Source organism: Botrytis porri, assembly GCF_014898465.1.
Source record: "Botrytis porri strain MUCL 3234 chromosome Unknown BPOR_005, whole genome shotgun sequence".
NCBI lineage: Eukaryota > Fungi > Ascomycota > Leotiomycetes > Helotiales > Sclerotiniaceae > Botrytis > Botrytis porri.
This window is the reverse complement of record NW_024066079.1, coordinates 1,892,881-1,910,596: the sequence shown is the minus strand read 5'-3', so window position 1 is coordinate 1,910,596 and position 17,716 is coordinate 1,892,881. Positions and strand designations below refer to the sequence as shown.

Genomic DNA, 17,716 nt, shown 5'->3' with positions numbered 1-17,716 from the left:
ATCGAAGGGAAGAAATCAGAAATCTCTAAAAATAACCAGTCTATTTGTTCTGAAGTCTAAAGAAATATCGAAGCAAGAAGAAAAGTTGGAAGAATCGAATCAACCAACCTATTCATCTGCTTCCGATGTCCAAAGGCTCTCAAACAATGAGCCGACGACACTGTTCAAAGCATACAATCAGATAAGAAAACTCGGTATCCGCAATCCATTTCACAGTTTTTTTTTCAATCTTCTTTGATATGATGTGATAGATTCTCGGACATAAAAGTAAAATGGTTAAAATCTGATATCGCTAGCTAGCTTGCTCCAAGAAATCGTTCTTCACCCACCCACCCCCCCTTTCCCCGCTAACATCAGAGACCGAACCCCAACCGCAACATGGACGCGCGAGCAAGCGTGTAAGACGCACCCATCACCTATCACCCACATCGTATACTCATCGCCTAACATGGCAAGGAGACGAAAAAGAAGAGAGAAGCGCAAATAAGAGGGAGAAAAGAGGCTTTTCACTCTCCATCCGTTACTCGAATACAGAAGAATAACCATACAAGCAAAAACGCATTCAAAGGTATTTACCGAATTGATTTCCACGCCAAAGCTCCACCCAGGTCCCATTTCGCATTTCGCTTCCCAATGCTATCCCATCGGAGCCAGGTACCCATTCATTTCCGTCCCGCCCAAATCAAGATGTCAGACAGACACATCGACAAATCCGCAACTCCGAAACAAATCCACTCTGATAAGATGATATATTCCACACCAAGGCCCAGATTTTGGGATTTTTTTGTAGAAGAAAAAAAAAGAACAGAAAAACATCTGTCAAAATGCTCAAGGTTTCATGAACATGATCGAAGAGAATCACATAACAACGCCACCAACCTCATCTTCAACTTTCTTAGAGTTCTGGGTTGTCCTATTCGAAAGAAGATGTCCGCCCAGCCATACAGTGTAAGTTGTATCCCACATCATCCTTATCCCTAACCATCCCATCCAACCCCATATCCTCCAGATAGATTCCGAACGCCCATATCCTTTAGTCAAGGCGCCGAATGAATACCCATCCACCAACCCAGGCTTGCACATCGGTTTACGTTAATAGTGTGTGCTTGCCATCTTATTGAAATTTGCATTTCAACAAAAGAAAAGAAAAGAAATCGACAAGTCATGAGGATGGAGTGCCACGCTCCTATGGCAATTCCTTCTTTATCATCTCTGGGCTCTCGTCGTTGGTAGAATCACTTAAGATTTCAGATTTATCGACAGGCGATTGAGAACCTCCATTGTTATTCGTAGCGCCATTTGCAGCCTTTGTTCCGCAGCCTTTGACGAGTATGTGTCTCTGGGAGGGGATTAGTCTGTGATCAAGAATAATAATGCTGGAAAAGGTAAGAAATACGAACCTTTAATGCATCTTTTCTCGAAAAACTCTTTTCACAATGACCACATGGGAATGGCTTCACAGATAAATGAATACGTTTATGACGTTTCAAATCATGATTGCGGTTGAAAGATTGCGGACACTGATCGCATTTAAATGGACGGTCATTTTGAGGCATCGGCTGTGGGTGATGACTGCCATACATTGGCCCTGACATTTGTTGAGGATATCCCATATTGCCCATTCCGCCGAGGAGTGCCATTTGACTACCAGGTTGGTGGACATTCGACATAATAGGTGCGGCCAAGGTGGGGAGATTATAATGTGGGTATGGAGGACGGGAAGGATAGCCTTGGTGAGGTGCGCCCATGGAAGAATGCGAGTGATGAGTTTGGATGGGAGAAATGCGGTTAGAAGGGGCGGAGGAGGTATTGGGAGATTGTTGTGTAGGTGATTGTTGGGCATAGGCGGGGAAATTTGATTGTTGAGGTGTGGATGAGGGGGGGTAGTAATTTGGAGTTGGAGGAGCTCGTCCGCCATAGTTATCGGAAGCTGGCACGTTGCCCTGTTGGGGTGCTTGAGAAGAGGATTGATGAAGGTTCATGAGATTGTGACTGGTCATATGTTGCTGCTGGGAATTTTGTGGTGCAAGAGTGGGGAGATTTTGTTGTTGTCCACCTGAACCAGACATCGGGACTCCGGTAGAGAATGGAGGAAGACTCTCAAAGCTAGGTGGTGGCAATCCTTCTGATGAAGTAGGAGAATGGGGAATTCGTGACCCTGGATAGCTACTCATGGAGGGCGAATATAGTGGTCTACTCATATAACTTTGTTGTTGTTGTTGTTGCTGCTGAGCATAAGGCGCACTCATCGGTGGTGCAGAACTAAATGTGAAGTTGTTTCCCGATTGAGTATTTGGCCAGAAAGCAGAAGATTGATATGGAGGTACGCCGGCGGTCGAACTACCCGAGCTACCACTGTTGACGCTGGATGCAAGAGGACTTAAGCCGTCATGCGAAACGCCGGCGGGAGGTGTTAATATATTGTTGGCGACAGCAGGAACCGGCTGGGAAGAACTGTTTGTAGTTCCGTGAATATAGTTGTTGGATTGTTGTTGATATTTGTGATGGTGCATTCCAAGGGGTTCTGGAGGGGGAAGCTGAAAGTTGGGAAGATTGGATGCGGCGGGTCGGCGAGCTGTAAAGCTGGCGGTCTCCATGATAATCGTGGTAGATTATTGAAAAGTCCACGATGAAGGATTTAAAATGATAGCGGCTTCTTACTTTTGTTCTGGGTCACCGAATTCACGTTGTCGCGTGTAAAAAGTATTTGGTTCGGACGGATAGATGCACAACCGAGGCGAGGGAACGAGGGAACAAGTAGTTAAAAATGGGGACTGGGGATATTTCCTTTCTTTCCTCACTTGTTTTTCTTTGCTTTGCTTGTGATTGTGGATGTGATGGGTGATTGTGATAGAGTGAGAGGAGAAGAAGAATCGAGCCAAAAGAAGAAACCAAAGATTACTTTGAGTCAAAGTCCGATCTTGATCTTTTTGAATAACTTAGGGAAGCCTTTGATTTTTGAATATATATGGACGGATTGGAGCCAAAAAGACGGTGGGATATTGGAGATCAAGAGATCAAGAGATCAGACAAATCTCTTGTAGGTTCGCTAGGGATGGATTTTGGTAGTGTATTTACTGGAATGGAGAATGTGGAGTTGTCGATCACCTGGATGGCGGCCGGGGAGGCGTCTGCTTGATTTATGTAGGTTATTAGGTCTGGGAAATGGTCTGTGCTCGTGGAGTAGTGTGGTGTGGTGTGGTGTGTGGACTTTCGTAGGGGTAGTGAAGTGTGGGTTGCAGATGCGTTTGGCTGGATCTCTCTTGGTCAGAGCTGGAGGGGTGAAGCAGTCTTTGTCGATTTGATTTGAGTTGATTTGATTCTCCTGGGCGACCTCGTGGTAAAGGGAATACCGCTTAGGGACGGGGGATGGGTTGGATCAAGTGAATGAATGAATAAATAGATGAATAGATAAATAGATAAATAAACAATTAAATAATTAAATAAACAAGAAATCAGTCAAAGTCGTGGGTAAATCGGAATAGATGATGGATTGGGAGAAATGTAGATGTATATAAATAATTAATTAATTAATGTAACCAGAAAATATAAATAAACTGTGTTATATTGTATTGTGTGTAGACCAATATAATAAATACGATGCGATCAACTAGAAGTCGAGCTCGCTGGTTGAAGGGTAAAAGTAAAAGGGTAAGGAGAAGGGGACTAGTATAAGGCTAGAGTAGCTCCCAGGCGTCCCAGCTATTGCCAAAATAGATAAAAAGAGAGTTTCGTGGTTTGGGGCGATTAGATTAATTTAGGGTCATATGGCTGGGTACCTCCGAGCTCTTGGGAGCTAATAAGGCTAAGTGATGATAAGTGTGCGAGGTGTGCTCAGGAAAAACTTATACTAGATTGAAAAAAGACATGGGGTCCTGCGACGGCGATTGATTGGGACCGAGAGTCGATGGAGCGAGGGATGTGGTAAGGATCGAGGGTCGAAAAGTTTAAGTGTTAGATGCTTAAGGGTTGTTGAGGAGTGATAGTAGTGGTGAAAGCAGTAGTGTAAAAGTAAGTAGCATGCGGAGTAGCTCTGGAGATTGGGCGAAGCTTCAAGGTTTCAGGTTATTGTTTCTCGATGGAGAGTAGTCCGAGGAATATTGGAGTGATAGGATTCCGTTCTAGGATAGTGTGATATTGATTTGATTTTCAAATCTTTTGCTTGGTTAGATTAGTTAGCGACGGAATGATTTGCTGGATATGACAGATTGGTAGTGATTTATGTGCAAGTACGTACACAGTCTTTGATATATCTGCGATGTTAGGTTCCTGCTTGTTGCTGATCCGGTTCTCTTCGATATTGGCTCTGGGAGGGGATATCCGGATTCCTTATGCGATGTCCAGCTGTATGTAGGAGGTATATGTAATGTCGTCCGAATATGTGGAAGAGCAACAGAGTCACAGGTAGATCGGACAAGTAGGCAAGCTGGATCCAAGATGAGATCGAATCAAGGGGTTTGTCACTTATATCATTTGAGGAAGTGACATAGGGTTGAAATTTTTAGATCTCAGATGATATGGTGTAACTACGTATCTGATGAATATAGGATCGATGGATTAGGGATCAAATTATTCTTTTCGCTTCGTCTCCTCTCGTCTCGTCTCGTCTCGTCTCTCTCTACTTTGTTCAGCAGCAGCTCTTGAAATGGAGTTGGACCCGAATTTCGACAGCTGTGCTTTGCTATGTTTCTGACGTGTTCAAGGGTTGCTACTGAATAAATTTAAAGTGCTTACGTTCTTCAGAGTTATAGAGGTATTCCGACCTAGGATGTTTCCATTCAATATTCTACTTCCTTATTCTCCTTCTGGGTAGGTATAGGCATAGATAGGTACAGCTCATCTATAAAATTGTATTGTATTACGATCGTACAGTTCGTCCTCATATTGTTTGGATATTATTTGTTCCCTTTATTTCTCCTGTAATTATTAAGTGTTTCCCATGTCTCTTTTTCCCTTCTTCCTTTCTTTTATGCGATTGACAAGGATTGCACTTGGTAAGATATGCATCACATTGCTTTTGATCGTTTCTTCGACTTTGTAGCTTATGAAAAGCTTGACTTTTCTATCATATGATGAAAAGACGGGATGAATACTGGGAGTTCTCCGTGGAGAGCATCAGAGACGGTATTGTCTAGTATTACCAATTATCGTATGGTATTGCTGAATAGCTTCACATTATCTATTGACTAGTCGCTTTCGTCCCACTGCTCTGATGGTAATCTTCGAGCTCGCTCATGCCAATATCCCCATATCAATAATCACCCCGTCGGCTCAAGTCTACGCGATTACTGAATAAGGTCTCGCCTGGGATCCAACAGTTCAACTCATCGTTCCCCATGCTCAGTTACCAGGATTTCCCCCCAGCATTTCTTTCGGGCGTATGCGAGTGTGTCCCAATGGCGTTCTGGCTGAGCTATTTAGCTCGGGCGGCTTGAAGCCAAGGCGTGTGAAAAACAGGATGAATAAGAAAAAATTAACCTTGGGAACTTGGAGGGAGAAAATGCCAGTTTGACCAGCACATTTTGATTCTAATGCTCAAATTAAGGATTTCCAGACTTCTGGCTGGTGTGAGATCAAATTGGCTGTAGCTTCTTTTTTTTTTACGATGCATATGATACGAAGAAAACTTATTAATTGGGTATTTCTCATTCGAAATGATTACCATATATTCTTAGGTATTGAGCGATTAGCCTATCTTAGAATCCTAGAATCCTAGAATCCTAGTAGTAAGCTTGGGTGGGTGTACGAAAAGTCAATAGACTAGACCCTTCAAGTCGTAACATTTATTCTCCTACGTCTTATTATTCACGTTGTACCCCAATTTTCCCGTCGTGCTTCTCTCTTGCTTCATCCTGTGCAGCATTCGGAGAATGGGAAAAGATCTGGGCATGACCATCGGACTCGAGAAATTATGCAGCCTGTAGTTACAAGACCAGGGCCATGTATGTCAGTATCGATTGCGATGATCTGGGATGTTTTCCGTCATATTTGGGAATTGTCGTATAAGTATGAGTATGAGTATATGTATGCTCTAGATTCTGTCATTTCCCAAGCGCTTCATGAACGAAACAAAAACATGGGTGGCGTCCTCGAATGTTTTTTTTCTTGGGATAATACCAAGACAATTTGGGTAGTTGTCAGAGACATGTGTAGTGAGTGACAAAAGAAAACATCCGAGATACTTTAAGCTTGAACTTCTTTAGGATAGTGTCGTGTTCGTGTCCATTCTCGATGTTCATCGATCGTATCATGATAATTATCACCATCGTTATATTTCCTTCTTCCTTCCTCTCATTCTCGGTAGTTGTGTTGAGTTACTATAAGTATTTGTATTTGTTCCTGTCCAGAAAACGCTCAGGGAGAAAGTCACTTACCTAGGTAGGGTAAGTAGGTAGGTAGGTGTTTTTGGTCTAAAACATAGGTACACAATACAAAACAACACGTCTTAGTCAAGACTCAAATATCTAAAATCTAATAAAATTTAAAAATCTTTCCTCGATACAAATGAGAAAAGAAAAGAAAAGGGCCACTCTGGAATTTTGGGATGCACTGGCCAGGGGTCTATTTGATTGGCGTCTTTAAGCTTCGGGGACCACCCACATTGATCCTCGTTTCCATGTAAGCTTGTTTTTCATGGCTTACTCACTGCTGGGATTGTTGTAGGGGGGAGGGAGAAGGGTAGGAGGTGGTGGTGTTTGAAAGAGCAAAGTAAAATGGAAACGGGTTTGGATGTGGATGTGGATGTGGATTTAGATGTGGATTTGGATTTCATTAGACGATAGGATTCATGAATAATGAGTAGTCATCAAGTTGATGATGAGTATTTTCTAAATTTTGGGTCAGATATTGTGGTAATCCTCCAAGTGTAGATCGTCGCTACTACTACATATCTTAGTATCTGACTTTGATATCTATCTTTGGTGACTTGATGACACACATCCTATTCTTGTCCATTTCTTCGATCTAACTCAACAGCGACAAAACATCCTTCGCTTCAAGCCAATGAACAAAATAACCTTTCCCCTTCTCCATCTCCCCTCAAAGTACTCAGATGACCTTGCTATGATCAGGCAGCATTTAATGATCCTGAAATATATTTCAGCTGCTCTTCTGTCGAACATCCATATACCCATCAACCAAATATCCCCAATCTATCGAAAAGACTTGGCATTCCGAGTAAACACAAACTGAAGCTGTTATACTGTACCACAATCTAATGCGTGAATTTGAACTTCAGCTCAACCCGCTAAATATACTCTTTCAGACGAGTGAATCTGAGTTTAGCGAGAGCACATAAAGATGCTACAATGTAGACAACCCCAAAAGTACAGAATACTTGATATGCAGGATCGGTGTTCAGCGATGTTCGCTCGGTGACCTTTGAGATGTTTCATTGGCTGAATCGTCTATTTTGCCTGATTGGGGTTTGGTGGGTTTGTGATGTGATTGATGGGGGGGGTCTAGATCGCTTGTTTGAATCTGTGTTCGAAATGTTTACATCTCGATTTCGATACTATCTCATATGAGTCTGAGCTTTGATGTGATATGAGAATGAGGTATTTTGCTTGATAGAGGTTCAAATGCTTTAGTTGCTTGGGATGGAAAAGAGAAGAATGTATGTGATGTATGTATATAAGTACTATGTGAGGACGGGAAAGACCGGAGTGTCCTTGTGAAGGTGCAATACACTGCCAATCAACTGAAGATGGTACCCTGCTCAAGGAAAAGTGTACACACCAACTCGCAAAAGTATCCATACAAGGCAGGTACCACAGTAACCCCCTTCAAAAGCCCAATAAGGCTATTCTCATCAGCAGGAGAGAGGTTTGTGGAATTCTCCACAGGTTCTTGGGTTCTTCTGTACCACATTTTGAAGCACAGTACCTGAATATCTGCAACACTGGTATACGCCCAGTCTTCTTCATCATTCACATGAGCACATATAAGTTAGGTAGTATTTCTCGCTATCCACTTCCACAATCATCATCCGACGGTAGAGGCGACTGAACGATCGACAGCAATAGTATGGGGGCTTCAGGTTTAATTTTGGAGTACGGTCGCTACACATCGCGGCTTACGGCTCATCCCTATCATTACCCCTACAGTGGTTCCAACAGGTAGAGTGGTCGTTCAATTCCGGGGTGAATGAAGGGGTAAATGAGAAAGCTAAGGAAAACCAAGTATTGATCAGCCTATATATTCGGATTTTACTAGGGATAGAAAAACGGGAAATCTCCAATTTGGATGGGAGTTACCATTTGACCGTTGGATATTTCTCTTTGCTCTTCCTTCATGGCATCGTTTCGGTGTGTACTCTGTAAGTACTGAAGTATCAAAATGCTAAGACGGCTATGGTTTTCTCCATTTGAACCGGAATCATACCCTGGAATACTGATGCCTAACATAAAAAAAATGTAGGAGGGGAAAACTTCCCGTTTCCTCGTATCACCAACATTCTCGAGACTCGAAGCAATCAATGTCTGGATTGATCCGATTGATCGACTCTGCTTGCATTATATCCCACTCCCGACTAGCCGTTTCTTTTTCTTTGGGGGAGGGCAAATGCCAATAAAATCACTTCTTGGAGCAAATGATGACATCGATGAACAGCAATAAATTACGACTGAATGGCTGACTACCAATAGTAGGATGATACGAGGAGGATGATTAATTACCATTATTCTGATTCTGATTACTGTACATCAATACTTACTTACCCTACCTTGAATCCCACCCAAACCAGAAATCCTTTGACCATCTAGCTACTATAGATTCGCTGTAATATACAACATCAAGATCCCTCGAGAAATTCAGCTTGCATTCGTAACTGCAACACGCTTCTCCTCTACACATTCGGTAACCGGCTGTTGCATTGCAGTCTCTCACTGCATGCTTTACATACTCTATGCATGCATGGTAAATAGAAGGGTTTGCTGGAGACATAAGCGATGCCATTCATCATGCTTCCTCTCTCAGCAGCCCTTCCCAGCAAAGCGGGTGTGGCAGATGTGGTTTTTTGAATTTTCCCACATCTGGTGGCTTTTCACCTTTCCATCGATGGCTTTTCTACAGATATTCTAAGATATACCCATGGACCTTCCAGAAGACCGACAAGGAAAAAATCGTGGGAGTGCCCGTCATGTACCACTGCATTTCGGAATCCTCCTGGATACATTACAATTAACCCACTACAGGATGCGTAATTGCGAGCGTGCCTTGCCTGTCAGGTCTGCTTACACCACCCTTCCAAACTTTGAGCTCCGAAGACTTACATGAAAATCGTCTATGATTCCCTGCTAGTGCTGCACTCTTTTTCGACTTTACTTTGAGGAGCCGCGTGCATTTCCCTATAAAAATAAGCAAGAATATGTCTTGGCGCTAGACTCTAAATGTTTTGCTAAGTACAGGTCAGGATTCACACGATGGTAGTACGAGAGTTGAGATTATTTTCTGGCACTGTAGAAGCGCTTTGATGGCGAGATGTCATAGAAGCATCCTGGGTTGCCATGTGTACTGAATGTTTATGGCTTCTAGGCTGCAATTTTGTGGACATGTTCTGGGGCAAATAGGCCTAGATGCAGATGGAGGGGTCTAATTACATACCGCTTTTCTTCGCCCCCAACAATCCTCTTCAATATAAGACTTGTGTCGGTTGATATATTGGAGATACATAATTTAGTCTTTAGCACAGATTTCATGGTTTACTTGGTTACCTAAGTAGGCGTCAAATACATCGGAGATTAGTAAAGAATTTACTAGAAATAGATACGTTCCCTAAGTACATCGGACACAGAATATAGCCGCTGCGTTGGTTACAAAGGTACCTGATACTTATGAAATGACATTTGCGGCTGCGAATAGTATTGGACTAGTACCACGGAACTAGTTCTAAGCTTGCGAGTTAGGTGGTTAGTATACCCAAGTAATTAATATCCCGATGTTGCTGTCACACTCTTTCGCTGAAGGATACATTTGTACGCCTTCAATGTGAAAAGAGGAAGGGGGAGCGAGAAAGAAAAGCCACCATTCACTGGCATGTCAATGAAGAGAAACCCACGTTCTTGGTATGGATGGAAATCATGAGATGCATTAAATTGACAGCTTAATTGCGGGGGAAAAGCTGAAAGGACGAGACACTGACAGATGCACATGGTCACTGTAACACTTCAAGGCTCATCGCTGTCGTATTCTATGTTTCCGAAATAATACTACGCTTCTATTTCAACATGTCCAAGATACACTAGCACCGTCTGGTAAAATTATGAAATCTATCCTATGACACTTTGCCGATACAAAGTAACACATTCCATATGGGTCATGCATTCAAAGGAAAATGTCAGTCTCATATTTCAAATGGAACGCCAAAAGTCAGCCGCACCGTGTATACTTGCAGAGGGCGGTAGGAAGCTTTCCGGAACACCTGATAGTGGTGGAATGGGCTGATAACGGTAAAGTATACATGATGGTGGGTGTAATATGCTACTTGCTTCAAGAAGGAATGGAAAATCGAACTCCTAATCTGACGCACATCATCCTATTTCAAGATTTCAACTCATTTGCTACCTACTGTTTATTAGTAGTGGGAATTTGGTTCGGAAGTGCAAATGCGAATTACATCTGTCCAGGCTTGCTACTTGATCGGCCCCGTGAATTCAACGGGTGGAATGATCATGCATTCCTTCTATGGAACGCCTTGTGACTTGGGAAATAGCCTCAAGTTTGTGGCTACACAGTGCTTTGAATGCCTACTAGAGAATATCCGGAATCCCCTCGATGACATTACGCAGGACCAGTTATGTAATTAGACCAAGAATGGTAATATGAGAGATGCGACAAACCATTTCTTTCAACTGATAGACTTGTGATCTTTCTAGCAGCTACCTGAGGGGGGAAAATTGGAATGCAACCAATATGCGCAGTGAACCGCAGGTTGCTTAGTCTCGTATAACTAAATTTGATGTTGCTCATATGGTAAGTGAGCTCAGAACACACGTTCCCGTACTCGAGACTAACAATTTAAAAGGAAGATGTCAACACTTGTTCCTCTGGTTATGCCGAAAAGACACTCCGTTGAAGAAATTTTCAATCTTTTCAAATAGTCAATGATGCCATCGATCACACCACACTATACATCTAATCTTCTCAACTCAGACCGTCTGCCGCTTCCATAGTGAAGGGTTTTCCTTTCGGGCACGCTACCTCAACATCTAACGAAACCGCCAAACAAGACTGGAATAGACAGTGCGGTAAACTATCGCTTCTGCTAGACTGTCGGAACGTGAAAGGAGATTCTTGTCATTGATTGGTCACTGGGAACGACCATCGGACAATTCCCATATCGATGGGATAAGTGTTTGGATCCAAGCGCTTCTCGACGTGCCAAATTATCATGCTAATGCGGAAAATTCAGAATCGTATCATCGTGCTCAACTAGCAAACTTCCATCAAACATCGAAGAATTATCACCAAGGCCGATACTAATTCCCAAAATGATATATCTCCGAACCGTTTTGCTGCAAAGCATGGAACGATCCGGACTTGATATATCATATATCATCCACCCATGTAATTTCACCTCGACTCTCCTAGTCAGCTTGCCTCGTGTCTTCAACAATCCATCAGTCTGGTACACCTACTATTGACTAGCACAGGAACAAAAAGCCTTTTAACCGGTAGGTGGCTGTTTTTGGCATTAGGAGGCTTTCGGCGTGGCCGCTAGCTAGGAAGGATATAGTATCAAGCATGCATCAACTTGTCATTACCCCAATATTTCCCTTCCACGTCCACTTTCTTCACTTGGATATTCTGCTATGTCCTTGCACTGCCCGTATTGAGAATCGTGTGCGGTATCTCTATGCACGCTTGTGAGTATCTGTACTTAGTCTCACGATAGCGTTGCCAACTAAATTCTATCGAAAACGCCGAACACACAAAACCCCCCGAACAAGACACAATCTGGAGAAAGCCCGAGCTTACTAGTGTCAGTCGTTGTTTTCCTTTTCCTCACTCTCTAGCATTTACACTTTTCGAACCTAAATTTCATGCATGCACCGTGCGGAAAGTCCGGGTCTAGATCTCAGTCGATCCATCGTGTTACGGGAGCTGCCTCTAGGGTCACGTGGAAGTGTCTAGAGATCTCTCGAGGTGGTTTAGACTAGACTTCAAGTAGGAATTCAATAAGGTTGTAACTGGTTGCAATTCTCGTAACTATAGTAATGAAACTAATGATTGTTCTTGAGCACGAAGCTCTACATTGTAATGAAACCCATTCCCTTATATAGACCTTCGTTCTCTGTGCTCAGTCGGATCACAAATGATCCTTCTGATCCGATCAACTGGATCACTAATGATCCCTCTGATCCGGTTACCTAAGCGTCGGGGTCACGTGACGTCTATTGTGGCAGACCATCGTAACACTATCCCCTTCCTAGCTTAGCGCTTGTCCCCAAGCGTTACTTATAGTGTTTACCCCACTTCTTGTAATAATGTAATGACTGATTTCTTTCTTTCATAATGCCTGTTGTTAGGACTCCCAAATCAACTGAAAATCGTGCTTGCTTGTATACCAAATTCAAAGAGAGAGGTTTTATTATGGATGATCCTTGTGCTCGTTGTTCTTCCCGCAAACTGGAATGTCGTGTTTTGTCAGAGTCTCGTCGTTGTGGTGAGTGTGTTAAAGCTGGTCTGAAGTGTGACCTTCTTCCTCCCACTGTCTCGGATTGGGATGCTTTGGAGCGCGAGGAACAACGTCTGGAAACGGAGCGCCGTGCTACTCTTTCTAAATTGATTCGCCTCGACACTCAGCAACGATCCCTTCGTGACCGTGCTGGTGCCATGTTGCGTCGTGGTCTGAAAACCTTGGATGAGCTGGATGCAGCTGAGGAAAAGGATAGGTTGGAAAATGAACGCGTTGAAAAGGAGCGGGAACACGCATCTGTTTCGACTGCTGATCCTAGCGACGACTCCTTTGCTTTCGATTCTTCTTCTTTGGATCCTTCGATCCTTGCCTCAATGGATTCTCCTTCTTTCTGGGCAAATCCGGGTATTGCTGGTGGAACGCCTCCAACTTCTCAGGGCAGTTGAGGTTTGTTCTTGGTTCCCATGAATTTTCGGTATGTGGATAGTCTAACCATTTGATCAAATATTTGATTGTGCCTCTGACGTATTTACAGTCTAGTATTGTTTCGACATCGTATATGGCGTTCGGGTTGACTGGTTCGATTTCCGTAAATGGCGCACTTGGCGCTCCTGGTGGTGCTGGTTCGAGTAAGGATATGTGAAACACTGGGTGAATATTCATCGTGTCTGGTAGTTTCAACCGATAATTAACGGTTCCTATTACCTTATCAATCTTGAATGGTCCTAGTTTCCTGTGATCGAGTTTATTGCTTGGTCTCTTGGTTTCGATGTTTCGTCGTAGCAGATAAACTTTATCCCCCTCTTTAAGCGTAGGTTCCATACTACGTTTCGTATTGTAGTACGCTGCTGTTCTGGAAGATATGAATCTTAGATCAAGAGCAAGCTGCTCTTGTAAATCCTTTAATTGTTCGACTTGTATTATTGCTGATTCGGCATTAACTTCCTGTGGTATCGGTGTTTGGTATGCTTTAGGATTAAACCCAAAGTTCGCGCGTGCTGGTGTAATCTTTGTGGTTTCCGTTTCCGATGTGTTATATGCGAATTGTGCCATAGGTAATAGCTCTACCCAATTGTCCTGTCGATAATTTATGTAGCATCTAAGATATGCTTCCATTGTCTGATTGGTCCTCTCTGTCTGACCATCGGTTTGTGGGTGAAAGGCTGTTGATAGTTTTCTTTTAACACCCATTAGTGCTAATAAGGTAGTCCAGAATTTCGAGGTAAAGAGCTTGTCTCTGTCCGAGATTATCTCATCTGGTACTCCATGTATGCTTACTATGACCCTAAAGAATACATATGCTAGTTGCTCAGCAGTCCATGTTTCTTTGAATGGTATCATGTATGCAAATTTTGTCAATCTGTCTACTACGTTGAGTATTGCGTCGTACTCAACTCCTGTAGTAGGGTCTTTCGAGAGTGGTAGTTTGACCACAAAGTCCCATGTAATGGACTTCCATGGCTGAGAAGGCATGTCTGGGGTCTGGAGCTGACCATACGGAGCGTGTCTAGAGGACTTATTCCGTATGCAGGTATCGCAATTTCCAACAACTTCTTCAACTATCGTTCTCATTCGTGGGAAGTAACTGATTTCCCGTAATCTTGCGAATGTTCTCGCGATTCCCTGATGTCCATGTGCCGGCAACCCGTGTTGTTCCGTCACGAATTCCTTAGTCATTCGACTAGGAATGTATACTTTTCCGTGGAAGTATATGATCTCGTTTTCTATCGTGAATCCTGGTTCTATTGTCTTGCGTATGCGTATAGCTGTAGCATCCTTGTCGTAATGTGATTGGATTTGACTCCTGAGATGGTTGTCTTCCAATATATGAGTAGCTGCAAGCTGTGGTGCATTGTAAACCAGTGATTCGCCTTCTTTCTTGAATATAGCGTACGATTCGTACGACTTATTTTCTTGATATTCTGGTTTTCGGCTAAGAGCGTCGGCTCTAGCGTTTTCTGATCCTTTGACATATGAAATCTTAAAATTGTAGTTGGCCATGGTTTCCGACCATCTGACCTGTCGTCTGTTTAACTGCTTCGTTGTGGTGAAGTAAACCAAGTTCTTATGATCCGTATACACCTGTACTGTGTATTTTGATCCTTCCAAATATACTCGCCATTCTCTAAATGCGTCGACTATCGCCAGTAATTCTTTGTCATATATTTCGTAGTTCAATTCGGCTGGTGATAGCTTTCGAGAGTAGAATGCGATTGGTTGCTATTTCTCATTTTGACCTGGTTGGCTCAACACTGCGCCTATAGCAAAATCTGAGGAATCCGTTTCCACTATGATTGGCTTCTCAGGATCGAATGTTAACAGTATTGGCTCCTCGGCCACTGCTTGTTTGAGCGTCTCGAATGACTCCTGCGCCTTGGCGGTCCATTCGAAGCTCCCTTGCTCTTTTCTTGTTAAATTGGTTAAGGGTGTTGTGATCCCTGAATAACCTTTAATAAATCTTCGATAGAAGTTGACGAATCCTAAAAAAGATTGTACTTCCTTAACTGTGGTAGGCTGCTTCCATTCGAGCACTGCCTTAACCTTGTCCTTGCTCATCTTGAGCCCTTGGTTCGATACGGTGAATCCCAAAAACTCTGTTTCTGTAACGTGGAATTCGCATTTGCTTGGCTTGCACAGCAAATCTGCCTTGGCTAAGCTTTCGAGAATGTTGCTGACATCTTTGGTGTGTTGGACCTCGTTGTTTGAATATACTAGGATATCGTCCAAGTAGCATATACAACAGGTGTCCAAGTATTGTGACAGCACATTGTTCATAAGTCTCATGAAAGTAGCTGGTGCGTTAGTTAGCCCGAAAGGCATAACTTGATATTCGTATAGCCCGTATCTTGTCTTAAAAGCGGTCTTCCATTCTTCGCCTTCCTTCATTCTAATCAAGTGGTACCCGTTCTGTAGGTCCATCTTGGTAAATATTGTTGCTCCGCCTAATCGATCTCTTAGTTCCGTAGCTAATGGAAGTGGATATCGATCCTTTTTGGTAAGCGTGTTGAGCTTTCTGTAGTCCACAACTAGTCTCTTAGTACCATCCTTCTTGGGTACCCACATAGTTGGACTTGCCACTTGGGACGTGGATTCCCTGATCCATCCCTTGGCCAAATTGTCATCGATATATTCCCTGAGCGTCTTCAGCTCATCGGCTGACATTGAATAAATTGGGGTGTGCACAGGCATCTTGCCTTCCTCCAATATTATCTCATGATCCCATGGCTTGTGTTCTGGCAAAGCCTCATGGATCCCTGGTTCCTTGAACACATGTTCGTATTTCTTGTACTGTTCTGGTATCATAGGCTCTTCTGCCTTGATTGCGATTTCCTGCCGTGTCGTTGGCTTCTGCATTTGTAGAGGAGGTGTACTGGCCTTCGCTCTTAATGGAGGACCCTGGACTGGGTGTCCTACGTCGCCGGTGTTGTTCGCGTTCAACTCTCCTTGGCGCGTGTTACGTCTCGCGGACGCCTTGAACGTGTCGTCGTGACCGTTCTTGCACTGATCAAATGTCACTGTTTCTTGTGACCAATCTATTCTAGGGTTGTGTGCCTTCAACCATGGCATCCCTAAGATGATCTGTTGTTGGCCCAATGGCACAACGTCAAGCTGTATAACCTCTGAGTGTTGGGTTATGCTCATTCGTACTGGTCGTGTCTCTTGTGAAACGTTCCCGTCAGATCCTGCTAGCTGCCCGTCAACTAACTGCAATTGGTAGGGGTTTTGTTTCTTCTGGAGTGGGACTCCCAAGTACTTTGCAGCTTCTGGTGCAATAAAATTTCCTGTAGCCCCTGAATCTATCATGGCTTGCTGTATTTGTCCGTTTATTTTGACCTTGCAGTATATCTGTCCTGCTTGTCCTGTAGCATTCAGCTGTGGTGTAATTTGCTCATTCTCGTTATTCTGGATGATCTCATCGGCAAATGTTACACGTCGAGGCTCTTCCTCTTCTAGATAGACAGCGTTCGTTCCTGATCTAGTTTTATCATCGAGTAAGTCTTTCCATAAGGTGTATCGGGAGGTTCCTCGAGTTACTCTCATTATTGTACCCACGACTGGTGGTGGTAATATGGCCTGGGCTTGGACACAATATTCTCCTCCAACTTTTCTACAAAGAAACAGAGTCTGGCTCTCATTTCTCTCAGATATATGGTAGTAGAATACTTCCCATAGCTCCCCTTGGCCTGGACATTGAAGGTGTTCTTCACTAATTCTTTCCACGAAGGATGTGTTTGTAGTGATCCCGAACCATAGGATTCGGTGCTGGTCGATGTACCGAACCTCGTAGGATTCACCCTCCTCAGCGTCTGCTACACTGAGGTCATAGTTGATGGTTCCTTCATCGGTATTCTCAAATCTCCAGATACGACGGTTCCATTGGTCAATTTCTCGAATGGACCATGATTCCCCTAACTGCGGGTCCCTGTTTACCCATGAGAGGCCCTCGACCTCTTCTTCTTCGAGCTCTTCTTCGTAAGCTGGTGGTGGCGTGGCTAGCCCTGTCATGCTAACAGCACATAATTGTGGCGTGAAGGTGGCATTAAGTTGGCCCCTGCTGAACTTATTCTTAAAGTTGCCCTTCTTGCCCCCCGTTCTCTTGCTTCGACATTCTGCTGCCCGATGCCCTGCTTTCCCACATTCAAAGCATAAGTTATTTTCTCGTCTTCGTTTCTTTTCCGGATCATCATTCCCACCTTTGTGATGCGTAGCGTCGAGTTCCATAGGGTCTCCATATCTTTGTGGATTGTAACGTGGTCTTCCCTCATTCTTGCGGTAACGCTCTTGCTTTTGATTTCCCTGGGGTTTGTATGATCTTTGACTTTGTCGATATCGGTAAAGACGATCATCTGATTCGATGGAGTCCTGGATTAGGTCGTTCAAGTCTACACTCTCGGCAGATCTTTCTAACTCCAGTCTGACTTCTGGTTTGAGTCCTTTACGATAGTGACTCATGATGGCGGTTTCGTCCCACTTGGTTGTTCCCGCATATCTTCGGAATTCCGTAGCATACTTCAATGCTGATCCTGTCTGCTTGAGGTTGAAGATCTTATCTTCCGCTACCTCTAGCTCATTGGAGTT

The 17,716-nt window shown here is 43.6% G+C and overlaps 2 protein-coding genes across 2 annotated transcripts; one reads left to right on the top strand and one right to left on the bottom strand.

The window, feature by feature from the left end:
- Window positions 1–344: 344 nt before the first annotated feature.
- EAF01_004248 (uncharacterized protein) lies at window positions 345–4,537 on the bottom strand. The gene is made up of 3 exons (XM_038912502.1): window positions 4,238–4,537; window positions 1,401–4,155; window positions 345–1,339 (listed from the first exon to the last, which is right to left on the bottom strand). The coding sequence occupies exons 2-3, from the start codon at window positions 2,595–2,597 to the stop codon at window positions 1,187–1,189; spliced, it is 1,350 nt and encodes a 449-aa protein (XP_038772186.1). The 5' UTR covers window positions 2,598–4,155; window positions 4,238–4,537; the 3' UTR covers window positions 345–1,186.
- A 5,703-nt stretch (window positions 4,538–10,240) lies between these two features.
- EAF01_004247 (uncharacterized protein) lies at window positions 10,241–12,189 on the top strand. The gene is made up of 3 exons (XM_038912501.1): window positions 10,241–10,971; window positions 11,024–11,352; window positions 11,411–12,189. Exon 1 carries the CDS (start codon window positions 10,334–10,336, stop codon window positions 10,697–10,699), a length of 366 nt encoding a protein of 121 aa, XP_038772185.1. The 5' UTR covers window positions 10,241–10,333; the 3' UTR covers window positions 10,700–10,971; window positions 11,024–11,352; window positions 11,411–12,189.
- Window positions 12,190–17,716: the final 5,527 nt, after the last annotated feature.

Coding starts and splice junctions, on each gene's coding strand:
- EAF01_004248 (XM_038912502.1), bottom strand. CDS start 2,597: ATGGAGACCGCCAGCTTTACAGCTCGCCGACCCGCCGCATCCAATCTT. Junction 1,340..1,400: donor CGAGAAAAGATGCATTAAAG/GTTCGTATTTCT, acceptor ATCCCCTCCCAG/AGACACATACTCGTCAAAGG.
- EAF01_004247 (XM_038912501.1), top strand. CDS start 10,334: ATGTCAGTCTCATATTTCAAATGGAACGCCAAAAGTCAGCCGCACCGT.